The sequence below is a fragment of the Hyposmocoma kahamanoa genome, unplaced genomic scaffold (genome assembly GCF_003589595.1).
Source record: "Hyposmocoma kahamanoa isolate Upper Pololo Valley unplaced genomic scaffold, ASM358959v1 64, whole genome shotgun sequence".
NCBI lineage: Eukaryota > Metazoa > Arthropoda > Insecta > Lepidoptera > Cosmopterigidae > Hyposmocoma > Hyposmocoma kahamanoa.
The window spans coordinates 22,400,184-22,414,586 of NW_020653852.1; the positions used below are offsets into that span (position 1 = coordinate 22,400,184).

Consider the following 14,403-nt stretch of genomic DNA (forward strand, 5'->3'; position numbering starts at 1 on the left):
CATGTAAATTTTATGTAATTTTATTATTCAATTTTAGATTTAATTTACCTATTTAATTTTCACTCATATATTCTTTTTAATTAATTTCTCAATTTGGAATTTTGATACAGTTTTAATAATTTGTCTTACTAACATAGGCTATAAGCTGTTTGTTACTAACATGATATGGACTATGTCCGAAATAAAAATTTTGAATTTGAATTTGAAATGAATTTGAATATGGACTCTCGACAAGACTGGATTTCCTTTCCACTGATCCTTGCATTGATCAAGTACCTATCTGCAACTGTGCTGTCATCAGCATACGCAAAGGTACCTGGAATTAACATATCATTGATATGCAGCATGTCCAAAGACACTGCAAGTGCTACGACTTGCTTTTCTATAGCCTCGCTCCATATGTGACAAGCATACACAAGGTCCCCAGTTGATCGCCCTCGTCGGAATACGTATTGGCGATCACTGAGGAGGTCGTTGTCTTGAAGGTATGACAGGAGACGGTTGTTGAGCACACGTTTCAAAGTCTTGCAGAGTATGGAAGTGACTGAGATAGGTCTGTAGTTGGCAGTGTCAGCTCTGCTTCCCTTTTTCGGTACAGGCTGCACGTTTACAAGTTTCCACGACGGGAACTACACCAGTCTCAAGTGAGAGGCGGTACGTTCACTTGAAAAACACGTACTTACTAAGAATAATGCCATGCTCCAGACATAAAGTAACCACACCTTTTAAATGTGGTAAACAAACATTGACAGCATTTGTTGATGAAGCGAAAGATGTGTGTCGGGATCATAGCAAGTGGAAGGCAGTGGTCTGTAGGTGTTATCCAATGGGAAAAGGGTGTAAAGTGTACGTATGTAGGTACAATGTTAATAGTAATGCATATGATGATGTTTTATTAGTTTTACTACAATGATATTAATTTAATTTTTGTGATTTTTTATACACTCATAATTCAGCACTAGGAAAAATCCTGTATCGCGGTTGCCATGATCACACACATATAGACAACCATAAATTATCCCCAAATTCACGAGAGTAATACATGTGGGCTATAGAAATATTTCATTCGGTCCAGGACCTCTGTGTGGCAGTCCAGTCGGAGGCAAAAATTACTATAGTTTGTTGTAATGCGGTTGTGCCATACGGGCGACCTGCAGCTTGATTTTGATTGCCTCTCTCAATCGGAAACTCTTCACAACTGGCCGATCGGAAACTTTTGACATTTCTAATCGGAACAATAGTTGATTTAACTCACAAATAAGAAAGATATAGTTGGAATCAGATTCATCTTCTCGCTCGGAAACCCATCTGATTTCGAGACTACCCGATTAGTTCGATTCCGATATGAATCAAAATCAGCATGCTGGTATGGCGTACAGTACACGCTGGCTGGAGTCCTGTCAGATCGAAGGATTTTTTTTTATTTAATCAATAAAATTTTATATATGTATGTTATACAAAGATCTGAAAGTTCTTGTCATAGAAAATCACAAGCAACAGCTTTTAACCGACTTCAAAAGGAGGAGGTTCTCAATTCGACCGTATTTTTTTACAATATCAAGTGACGGGACGAACAAGTCGTGCGCTTCATGGTAAGGTGCAAAGGAAAATCGTAATCGTTCCAATCGGGTAGCCCATCCGCAATATTATACGCCTCGACTCGGAAAAGATGCAGTTTTTGATCGGGAGAGGCAATCAAAATCAAGCTGCTGTCCATAACAGTTGCAGTGTCACTCAGAGTTTTAAATCGCAAAGATCTGAAACATAAGTTGACAAGTTTGATATGCCTGTAATTTCACCAAAACCCTTACTTACCCTTCAAAACCGGAACACAGTAATGATGACATTACTGCTTGGCGGCAGAAATAGGTAAGGTTCTTTTTTTTTTTGTATGTATGTTACGCGATAACTCCCGGCATTTGTGAACTGATTTTGATGATTGTTTGTTGAAAAGAGGGTACCTGAATATTGGTGCCAGTCTGAAGAAAGTACCTATTCCACCTCTAACGGTGGCAAACTAGGGGATCAATTCGTTTTCGCGCATTTTCCGGTAACCGATTTCAATAAAACTTGGCAAATAGAATTTAATTTCACGAACTTTTCAAGTCGTTTTTTTTAATTACTCTTTACTAAGATTATTACATATTCAGAGTTTCGTATCGAGGGCCAGAGCTAAAAAAGACCGAGAAGCTGCTGTCGCCGCTGGACCGTCACATAATCTTCATTGTGTGTTCAATAAACAATATAATGTACTCCATTAAACTGTATAAAATATAATTATTTAAGATTTCTTAACTAATAATGAACATTTTCTTTGTTATTTAAACAAAATTTTATTTGGCATGCGAACTCTAACTACTTATATTAAATTCAGTGGACACATATCATCACTATCTGAATATAAAGATGTTAGGAGTATCTAAGTGTTGATGGCTAATTTTAAATTAAACAAGTTTGAAAAGCATTTGGTACTTGGTGGGAAAAGAAAAGAGAGGTCATTGGGACATACGTTTCATTACACATTAAAATAAGAAAAATACCTATTACTATTTTTAACGAAAACGAGACATTATATCTGATACAACGATACAACTACTCATAATGATAATGACACCCGAGCCTTATACAGGTTTTGAAAAATTGCTTTTCTTAAAAACCTTACGCTGACCTACTTATTTTGCTCAGATTTTTTTATTAGAAACATCAATGACCGATACCGTTATCTGCAAAATTTTTAATTTAAACAAAGCGCTCTCATCGTGAACTTCGTATGACTCCGCCGATTTATCACTGCGTCGCTAATTGTAAATGCTGACAACTTTATCGCGCCCATTTTTAGAGATAAGATTAAAGCAGTCATATGGCTAGCTTCTGCGCAACCTCATTCCCTCTGGTTTATTTATTTTTTGCGTGTTCTCCGTTTATTAGACTGTTTTTTATTGTGATGGTGCAGCGTTATGTTAACGTGTCCTTTCGAAATGAGAGATAGAGCCAGGACGATGAACAGTGTTAGGCCGTCGGAATTTACTTCTGAGCTTGCAGAGCTCCATCGAAATAGATCTTCTTCCTTCACAGCGGTGCAGAGACAGAGCTCACGATCAGGGCCTCGGTATTCCTTGCAAGTTACCGTAAGTAGTACACTAACTAAACAATTAGATGCTAAGCCTATTACGAACGTTTATCATTTCAAAAACCTGTGCCTAATGAATTTTGAGATAAGCAGATTTATTGTTTGTTAATGAATGACACATTATTATAAGTAAGTAATAGGTAAGTAAGGTTTTAGTAGCAATAGAGCTTCTTGAGAAAGAGTTTGTCCAGGGAAGTACTGTCATCTTACCTATTTCTGCCGCCAAGCAGTAAAGTCAGCAGTAGTTACTGTGTTACGGTTTTGAGGAGTAAGCGTGCTGGTGAAATTTCCGGGAAAATGAACTTGTTAACTTATGTCTCAGGGTGGCAGTGCCCCTCAGATCTTTGCGATTTAAAGCTCTGAGTGGCACTGCAACTGTTATGGACAGGCGTGTAGCCGTGTAGCTTACCATCAGGCGCACGACTTGTTCGTCCAGCCATTTAATATTATAAAAAAAAACTTTATGTAGAAAAATATTTTTGATATTTTCTATGAAAACTTTTTTGTTGGGTATAAATAGATAAATTTTAATGTTATAATAAAACAGAACTTTATAAAAATTATTTATGAATCAACGCCTTCGTAATTTAGCTGCGTAAATAGAAAAAGCATGTGTGAAAAAGTTTGCCGATGACACATGTCATTTGTGCTTGTCACCTCCTGTCACTATTTGGAGACGAACTCTGTGCGATATTTTAGTTTTTTATTTGTGTATAATCGTAATTGTAATAAGTAATTCTAATAGTTTTGGTGTGTAGATTTTATATTAGACGTGTTAATGCGTGTTTCTGATGCTAAAACTCAGTAGCACTAGCTTTATTGTGGTACCGTACGGAATCTTTGAAAAACGTGTCAACGAATTTCTACTGTTATTCTGACCGATGTGATACGAAAAGGAATGTGAATTGTGGTGCAAGTTGTTTGTAAAATAGTATATTTTCACATGGGTGATGGCTTGGCAGTCGGATATTCGTGTAAGTGTACAAAAACTTAAATTTTGTTGGGTATGTATGAGCGTCACAAAGTATAAATATTTTTGCGGTATTGTTGAACATGTCCTTGTGATCGATTAGCATTTAAATGGTGTTTATTTAGAGAAATGATTATTGTATTCATGGTTTTTGTCGTAGTTGGAGCTGCGCCTGTATCCTTGTTGCAATTGTTTCCTGTGGTGTAATTATGTAGATAATGGCTGAATCGTGTGGGTAGATAATACACTTAGTTTAAGTCTGGTAATAGGATTTGTCCTTCAACTTAGCTTAAATTTGGACAAAACAAGTTCTTCGATAATACATTATTGTACAATGTCAATGCATGAAGACCAATTCTGTACAATTGTAGAAATGTGGCTGTTTTAAAAATGAAAAGAGTTTGATAATTGATTGGTTTTCTATATAGTGCAAGACACCATATGTGTCCATGTAAGTGTGGAACAAAAGACAGTTCAGAATTCTTATTATTAGCAGTAGAGCTCCTTGTAAAAGAGTTTATTCAGGGAAGTACTGCACCTTACGTATTTCGTGTAATGTGACATTACCATTGTTCCAGTTTGGAAGGGTATTATGTGCTGTTGAAATTATAGGCTCGTTGGACTTGTCAACTTATATCTCAGAATCACAGGCGCAGTGGCAGAGCCCCTCAGAACTTTGCCATTTGGCTTTGAGTGGCACCACGACTGTTATGGACAGGCATGTAGCTTACCACCACGCACATGACTTGTTTGTCTCATCACTTGATTAAAAAAATAGTTCTTCAAAAAACAAATACCTGCTGCTGCCTGAACATTAGCGTTCTTGATCAGTATTAACTGACAGCGTGCTTCGAAACTGACACTGGCCCAAGTCTAGTGGCCGCTATTAAGGAAATAATAAATAACATAAATATTTACTAGCAATGCAATGTAATAATTAGTAGGTATGTGTGCTGATTTAAGGGAAATACTAAGGACTTATTATTTGTTTTGATGTTGTGGAAACATATTGCATTAGATTATAAAACTTTATTACCTTAAATAAGACTACTAAAAATCTAGAAATTGGGCATAATCCTAGAATGGTAGCCTGAACTTGACCTTGTTTATACCTCGCTGCAAGGAGAACATAAATATCTGAATTGAAATGAAACTTAGCTGCTGTCCTAATATCAATGTTTATTTATTTATTTTGCATACATATATTTGTAATTGTATGTTACATATTTCGTATCTTCTTCATTTATTTGTTTATCCACAATTACATGGAAATACTAAATATATTGTCAAGGAAGCACAGCACTATTCTGTTAATTATAGACATGAAGTACAGGCTCCTATAAACTCATTGCAGTACATGCTGCTACTGCCAAACTCAATTGACCCAATCAAGATGCTCAAGAGAGCAGATTTGTGCTACCAAATTAACAAGGGATAGGGCAAAGAGCCTGACTTTCTGGGTCACTCTACATTCTTCAACTCTATATTTATAGTCTGACTAACTGATTGCATATTTTTGAGAGTGTAAATGATACTGATAATCATATTCATTTACTTAAAACAGTATATAAAGTGCAAAGTTTTGTTGCAAGTATGTAATACAAAATAACTAAATGTTACAAGTTATGGAAATGCTGTAGATAGGAACATGTGTTTGTACGTAGAGTTTCAGGCTAGGCTTTGAATAACCATGTGTTCAACCTCAAGCTAAATAACAGCCTATAGATTGTCATGTGAAGTGGATAATATGCTTCTGCATATGTCTGAAGTCAATATTGCTCTAGAATAGTCATAAAACACTCTCTTGTGGGGAATCATATGTCCCAGCCAGAGGATGTAAAGACAATTGTAGCTAAGAATCATACAGTTCTTTCATTCTGTTGGTCTTAACTCTGAATTGTAATTAGTGGTGACCACAACAAATTAGCAGCTGGTCATAATGGAGGACTGCACTATCGCTGAACGAGTCAACCTATTAATATTATAATGATGAAAGTATATAAAATAGTTGTTGAATACATCATTGCTAAGATTAATATTCAACACTATGTGTCTGGTTTAATATAGACATCGAGTATATAACCAGGAATAGAGACGAAATGTCATTTAATTTGTTTGAAAACTATTCTGCTATATCATTACTGTGGCAACTGCGCTCCCATTGGCCAGCCCGATTTCGAAACAATTGATGGGCGTCGTCAATTGTTTCACTTCAAATCGACCCTTTAATGAACGAAAATTACATATTTAATATTTAATTATCCATGAAATTTTATTCCATTTGTTTTGTAATTAGATGTTTTGCTGTTGTTACCCTCACCACCAAATGAAACAGCACGCCATTGTTAGATTTTTAGTACAATAAACACAGAATATTTTTGGAATATATGGAGACATACACACAGGTCACTTGTTGGCGCTTCTATATTTCAGTGCAAACAAGAGTTGATGTTTATAAGTGATGTATCATTGATCAGTTACCAGGAATGTATGGCCCTTATTTTGTCTATTTCTGGTTATATACTCGATGGATATAGAGGACATAAAGGAGAGAGGAGAAAATAAAACCAAAAAGATGGGCAGTCCAGTCAGTATTGTGGAATTGACTATTCATTGTGTACCTATAATTGGTGTTTATAAACATGACTCTTGATACTTAACAGGAAGATATAATTAGGGAAAAGACATACAAAATAATAACTACACTGTTCTAAATTATTATGAGACTAAAGTATCCCAGAGTCCTTAGACAAAAACACCTTTCAGTTGAGAACAATTTGCTGATGTATAAGTCAGTCTTAAAACTGATATGGACATATGTTTGGAGTTGCGGGGCTCTGCTAGCGCCTCTCCATTGTGCAGTTTTTCCATTGAGGTCTGCTAAAGACCATAGTTTGTTACTCTTGACGTGGAGCAACTGGGTAGCTTGACATGCTTGAAGAAGTATAAGGAATAAACAATCAGTTGAGTAATTACTGAGAAACAGAGAAAAGTGATTTGTTTATGGTTTGAGGACTGCTTGTACATATATGGAGAAACAAAAAAGAAAAAATAATACCCTAAATTGTTCCTGCCAGGTATGATACCCAGAGCTTCTTCATTTTAGGCCCATTTTGTGTAAGGCTAGTCCAATGAGGTCATAAAAAATATGAAATGCTTTACAGAAAAGAATGACTCAGTCCCATTGTGTATGTGCCAGTCACCCAGTATTGTACTTTGTTGCATGGCTTTTTACCTGTGAGATAAATTAGGGCTTGGATGGTCCATCACAATCTTTACATACCTATTGAACTAGAATGCTTTCTAAATTGAAAAGTTGTTTGTAATATAAGACACATTTGTGAAATATAATTTATACAGTAACACTTTATTATTAATTATTGTATAACTTGGTGGTCACATTGAGGGTCGTATTCTAGAACTCTGCTCAATGCTCAAGTCAGGATTGCACTGGAAACACAAGCACTGGAAATACGACCCTAATGGCAGGGACTTGAGTATGATTTCGAGTGCTTTAAACCATACTCAAATCCTGACTTGAGCATTGAGTAGAGCTCTAGAATACGACCCTAAGGGTCGTATTCTAGAACGTTACTCAATACTCAGATCAGAACTTGAGTATTGCTGTGAGCACTGAGAATCATACTCAAGTCCTTGCCATTAGGGTCGTATTTCCAGTGCTTGAAATCATACTCGAGTCTGCTCAAATCCTGACTTGAGCATTGAGTACAGTTCTGGAATACGACCCTAAGATTGCAATAGGGTCATTCCAGCAAAAATGACACTGCGGTCCAAAAAAATAAATTACACAATTTAGTTTTAATTGTATGACTAGAATACGCCCAATAAATCAAATCATTAGAAATAAATGAGATTTTTCGGATATTGTACAATTATTGTATTTTTTGTCTTTATTAACGCAGCCGTAGTGCTGTCGTCTATAGTGAAGCATTTTTTCTTGTAATGTTAACAACAACTTTCGCGGTTATTTGAGCGTCTTTCTAAAAAAAGTTATTACTATCGAAGAAAATACAATTTATGAATTTTAAAACTGATAAGTGATTGCATGGAAGTATATTTGGTGAGGAGTTATTAAAGTTTCAATAAATACTAGTTTCAAGACCCACCTGACACAATGAAACATACATATTTTTATTTTAACCAATAAATATGCAATCTATTGGGTTTTGTAAAAGTAACAATTATTCTAAGGGTCATTATTTTGGCTTGGATGGTCATGTGCACGTAAATAAGAAGGTAAATGTTAAGATTTGCAAGTGTGTCCCACCCGTCGCAGCGATGGGTGGGACACACTTCTAAACGTTTTTACTTTGAATAAATGTTTGTATTTTCATGAATTCGAGTTTTTACGATGTTTACTAGGTGTAACAGCTGCTTTAATTTCAGAGTTTAACATTTGATGTGCTAAATTGTGACGATTGGGACACCATTTTGTGACAGGTGGGACAAGTTACATTTGAATACATAGAATTTAAAAAAATACACTGTTTATATGTAAATCCATCATTTGTAAGCAAATTTTTTATAATTCTCATAATTTAGACATTACTCACGTAAACAAAAACAATTAAAAAGTGACAACATTTTTCCTGATGATTTTTAGTATCAGTGACTTTGATTTCATGTCGTCATAGATAGATAGTGCTTCAAGAAAAATAACAGGGTTACTTTATCAGTTCTTTAATTCTGTTTTTTTTTTGGTAAAATGTCTTAATAAGACAAATATTATAAAATATTTGCTTATTAACGATGGATCTCATATTAAACAGTGTAATTTTACTAATTCTGTGTATTCATTGTAACAAATCCCACAAAATCATGTCCCACCCGTCACTACTTAACATATTAGTTTCCTTAAAATTTGTCAAAGTTATTAATTAAGTATATATAAATTAGAACTTTAACGTTCAAGTTATCTCATATGAAAAACTTGCTGAACAAAATATTAATAGTTTGTCTTGATCTTGGCAATGAAGCCATCAACTCAAACAAGCGGGTGTCATGAGTGTCACACCCGTCACACTTAGAAAAGTAAAAGTTTTGAGTATAAATAATGTTATTAATTTATGTAAATAAATAGTCGCAGTTGAATTGCATATCTGGCTTCATGATATTTTCATTTTAAGTCTAATTAACCAATGGTTAGGGAGAAATTACATAAAGTTCAAGAAAAAAGGAGTCATAATGTCCCACCCGTCACTTTGGAATGGCCTAATAGTTTAAAGTTAACATGGAGATAGGTTAAAAAATTTGACTTAAAAAGTGCCTTAAAGACTGCTGGTTTTGAGGTTTCCCCTTTAAAGTATTCATGTGCAGAAACTAGAGTGTTGATTTTTAACTTCATTTATACATATATGTAGTTCTTTTATGATTTTTTCTTGATACCAAATGATGGGATGAACAGGTCGTGCGCCTGGTGTTATGCGACACGTCTGTCCATAACAGTTACAGTGCCACTTAGAGCCTTGAAACAGAAGGATCGGAACTGCCACTGCACCCGTCACCCTGAGAAATAACTTGAAAAGTCCCACATGCATGTAATTCCAAATGCCAGCACTCTTATACTTCAAAACCGAAACGCAGTACTGTTCACATTGCTGCTTGGCGGCAGAAATAGGTAACGTGGCAGTGCTTCTTTGAGCGAACTCTGTTTCTACTAAAATTAAAAGAAATCTATTGATTTATGTACATTAGGTATAGTTATTGCGGAAACTAGCCCGTTGCACCAATATGTATAGTTATTCAATTTTGGGTTTTGTAGATGTGAGTCCTGTACTTTATTGCACCAGCCCCTAATTGTTTCTCAATGTTAATAGGTTTTTACCAAGCGACAATAGATATTTATAAAATTATTTTTACTGCTATTATGGTGTATAGGGTAGCTCATTTGGTATATAGGGTAAGGGTCATACCAAACCATGCCAAATGAGAGAGAATAGCCAAGTTTTAGCATCCAATACATGTAGTTATTTTTTAGTTCTCCTTTTTGGTGTATAATAAGCCCTCTTTAATGGTAATTTAGGCTTTGATTAATTTAGTCTCGCTCACATTCAAGTTTTAATTATCTAGAATGTTCATTGTTACTTGGTTACAGGAAAAATAATATTATTATGCCATTGTTTTGTTTACACTAAAACGTGATTATTTTACAGCATTTAGTAAAATGTTTGTAATTAGTATTTTTCTGTAGCAATGTAATGGAAATTTATCTTATTTATTTAGATATATTAGAATTTTATTCACTTCCATGACAACTTATTTACTAATATCAAGTAAAAGTAATACTCGAATATCAAATAAATAAAAGGAACTTACAACAATTAAACTAATAATAATAATAATAATAATAGTTTTAAAATAAATACGATTACAACATATTGATGAAGTCTCTGACTCCTGAGCTAGGTATAACCTGTGTGACAGGAGCCAGTGCCCTCTCCCAAATTTTGACAAGGCTTAAGTTTATTTCATGAGAAAAATATAAATTAAAAATTTAATACAAAAAAATAAAGTGAAAGAATCTATTATTAAAAGTCTCGATAAAAAGTACTCTAAGTAATAATTATATAACAAGTTGGATATGCAAATTGTGATAAATATATCTATGTCATTTTGTGTACAAGTGTGTGTGTGTGTGTGTGTGTGTGTGGGTGTATGTGTTTGTCTGAGTTAGTGTGGGTATTGAAATATTTCGTGATGGAAAATTTATGCCACATAAACAAAAAACATTCGCTATAATTTTTAGATAAGGAACAATTTTTGGTTTAATTAAAAAATAATAATAAACTTTATACCAATTACTACAGTAACGCTTCGGTTTCATGGTAATCTAAAGCTAAAAGCCAATTCTTGACTTTGACTTTAAACTAAACAGTTTTGAAAGTCATGGTAGTGAAAATGCACTGGTTGAGCATAAATGCTAATACAAGGTTATTTGTAAAATATAAAAAAGTTCCCTGGGGCAAATTACTAATATCACAAACAACAACTTAGTAAATGAAACTATTTTTCCGGATGTCCGGACTATCTTTCTATAATTCGCGCATCTGAAATTCTTAGATGTTTTAATTAAAAGAAATCCTAATAACACCTTAAGCCATACATACTGTATTTCGAAACAACTTTAGTTCCATGGTTTTTTACAAAACAGTAAATTTACCAAAATAAACTACTAGAAACTAGTGGAATAATTTCACATAAAAAATAATTGAATATCATTCCAATAAAAATTTAAATATGATGAATAGCGATATCTATAGCCAGGGCTGGTAGCTGTAAAGGTATCTAACTGGGTGACGAAATACTTAAGATTTCTCATAGATGGTGCTACGGCTAAAAAATCGTTACAAACAAAAAAAACCAAATAAAAAATCAAATAAAAAATCGCTAAAAAACCAAATACAACGACGCGCCAACAAACACATAGAAAAATTCGTAAGGTTCGCTGGTGTGTTCCGTGGCTTAGTTGGTATAGCGTCTAGGCACGGTACGCTAGAAGATGTCGGTTCGAATCCGGCCGGATCGAAGGAATTTCTGGTTCATTGCGCTATGTACAATATCGTTACAAAAATTCGCTTCGATTCCCTTCCACCGCAATATAAATTGAGCCTTATTCTAACTAGTAATTGTTGCTATATTATAAGTATATTTCTGATTTTCAGGCTGATGAAAACAGCTACCTTCTGTCTCTGAAGATCATTGGAGCTCAGTCGTTGGCCAAGAAGGATATCTTCGGTGCCAGGTAATTTTATTATTATATAAAACTTAGTAAAAACAGCCGTCTCTCAGCAGAAAATCGTGGATTCGAATACGGGCTTGCACCTCTGAGAATTTACAATGAGCTTTTTGGGGAAGGAAAACATTGCGAGGATACCTGCACACATCTGCAAAGCAATTTAATGATGTGTGTGAATGTCCCAATCCGTATTGGGCTTGCGTGGGAACAACTAGTAGCTATACTTAGGCTAACTATTATTATACAGCCTGTAATTTTTCAACATCAAACGTTTTGTCTTCAATGAGAATTTTTGTATGATTATTTGGGTAGTAATAAAAGCTCCGAAAATTAAATTAACAATGAGGATTATTCTAAATATTAATATTACTGCATTATTTACTAAGCTACGAAAATTAATGCTAATAAGAATACCGAACGAAATACTGAGAGTTCCAAAATATCTTGCTGATGTAATACTATTCTACTTACTTAATTTATGTTTTACCGAAAACTATTATTAACCGTTTTTATCGTAAATTATTAATGTAATTTCACCTGAAAACATGTTCGGAAACGCAAACAAATTCCCTGCTTTTTCATATACTAACCTACTGAAGAGAGGGCGCTACCAAGATTTGACCCATGTAAAATACATTTGTTTTTTTTAAGCACCATGGATTTTTTTTCATAAAATCCTGTGTGTTACAATAATAATTTTGTCGAAATGAAAATGCAGCGTTGTAAACTGTATAAACAGACAGTATTCCCTCCGCACCTTGGTTTTTAAATTACATTCTAGTATCGAACAGACAAATTCCACGAGTGAGGTGTACCCCTTATTATTTATTATCCTTATACAATAATAATATAAATTAAACAGGTTTCTACAGTGTGTTGAAAATGTTTTTTATAGAATAATATGTGTATTTGCGGTAAGTCAGTATTTTTCGGAAGTTTAGTATATTACTCGAGAACACAGTTCCTTTTCTTAGACTTATAACTTGAACAAACTCTTTCTGCCGCCAAGCAGTAATGTTAGCATTACTGCGTTCCGGTTTTGAAGGGTAAGAAGGGTGCTGGTGAAATTACAGGCACATGGGACTTGTCAACTTATGTCTCAGGGTGACCGGCGCAGTGGCAGTGCCCCTCAGATCTTTGCGATTTAAAGCCCTGAGTGGTACTGCAACTGTTATGGACAGGCGTGTAGCTTACCATCAGTCGCCCGACATGTTTGTCCCGTCACTTGATATTATAAAAAAAGTCACACTTCGCTGCAGTTTTATTTGCTTCTCGTAACCTTTATTATTTGGCACCCCTCGTGGAAGAATGGCACGAGTGGAAGTACGTTCCATTAGATACAGAAAAATTTAACCCACGTCCTCTTCAATTGGAGATTGGATCCAGAAAAATATAACCCACGTGCTCTCCAACTATACGACCAAGTTAAAAGATGCATGATGCGAATGAAGCTTCATACTTGATATTGTCTTGACAAGTCCCATGTGCCTGTAATTTCACCCTTGAAAAACCGGAACGCAGTGATGTTCACATTACTGCTCGACGGCAGAAATAGGTTAAGTGGCACAATCCTGGACGAACTCTGAAAGAGTTGAAATCTTAAAGAGTTATACTGCTACAATCTATCAACGCATGTTACGTTGCACTGCTGGGCACGGGGTTTCTTTAAAGAAAGAATTTAGGCCATATCGCATATCGTAACCTTTATCAACGTACAGGTTTTATTCAAATATATCTCTCATTGTTAACGCGAAAAATAATGAACTGAACGGTACATGGTTCGATAATACGTATGGTGCAGTGAAATGAAACTTTTTGACAAAGTATACTATACTAGTATATTATAGTATATAGTTTTTAACCTCTTAAATAGCAAATTTTGTAAATTCTTATTGTAGAGGCGTAAATGGTTCACGATGGGCCTTGCGTAATAATGAGAGTAACGCAGGGTCCACATGCAAGTAGGGAAAAGGAGAAGAACAAACCCCACGTATATAATATAGTAATACGTAAATAATAATAATACAGGGGAGTAAAAAAATTCAAAATTCGCGAAACAAAATGGCCACCATATAAATTTCGTGGGGCTATATCTCCGTAATTATTACAGATAGATAAATTATGTTTAAACCAAAGTCCAGAAAGGCGACAGGAGTTAATCAATTGTCAACTTCATTTTTTCAAAATGGCCGACTCAAGATGGCGGCTCTAAAAAATTTCACCGATCGTGCTGAAATTTGGCACTTAGCTGTGTAATAAGGATCCATAATACAAAACTGTGTTTGTGGTTTTTTGATTGTGCTATGTTCCAATATAGCCGCATACATTTTCCACCTTCCAACATCATTGTTCTCCTAGAACGAATCGAGGGGGGTTAAATAAATGTTCAGGGATTGTGTTTGACTGGGAATATTAAATACCAGAAAAATCCAAAACCTTCAAGAAGTGGTCTGCAATGGACACCAGCTGCCCGGCCAAAGCGTCAGAGATAGGTGTGTGGTTTTCAAACAAAAATTGTCAAGGACTCTGATCAGGTTCTACCGGAAC

At 34.9% G+C, this 14,403-nt stretch overlaps 1 protein-coding gene across 6 annotated transcripts in view; it reads left to right on the top strand.

Moving 5' to 3' along the window:
* The first annotated feature begins 2,901 nt into the window (after positions 1 to 2,901).
* Positions 2,902 to 14,403, top strand: part of LOC113230616 (E3 ubiquitin-protein ligase NEDD4) — a 56,528-nt gene continuing 45,026 nt past the window's right edge. For 2 of the 6 annotated variants that reach the window (XM_026464605.1, XM_026464606.1), the window contains exons 1-2: positions 2,904 to 3,128; positions 11,783 to 11,862. In XM_026464605.1, coding sequence (XP_026320390.1) covers positions 2,958 to 3,128; positions 11,783 to 11,862 — 251 coding nt within the window. In that variant the 5' untranslated portion in view covers positions 2,904 to 2,957. Of the gene's footprint in view, positions 3,129 to 3,971; positions 4,105 to 11,782; positions 11,863 to 14,403 lie in introns of those variants that run through there. The other 4 variants (XM_026464609.1, XM_026464610.1, XM_026464608.1 and 1 more) reach the window with 3 other exon arrangements.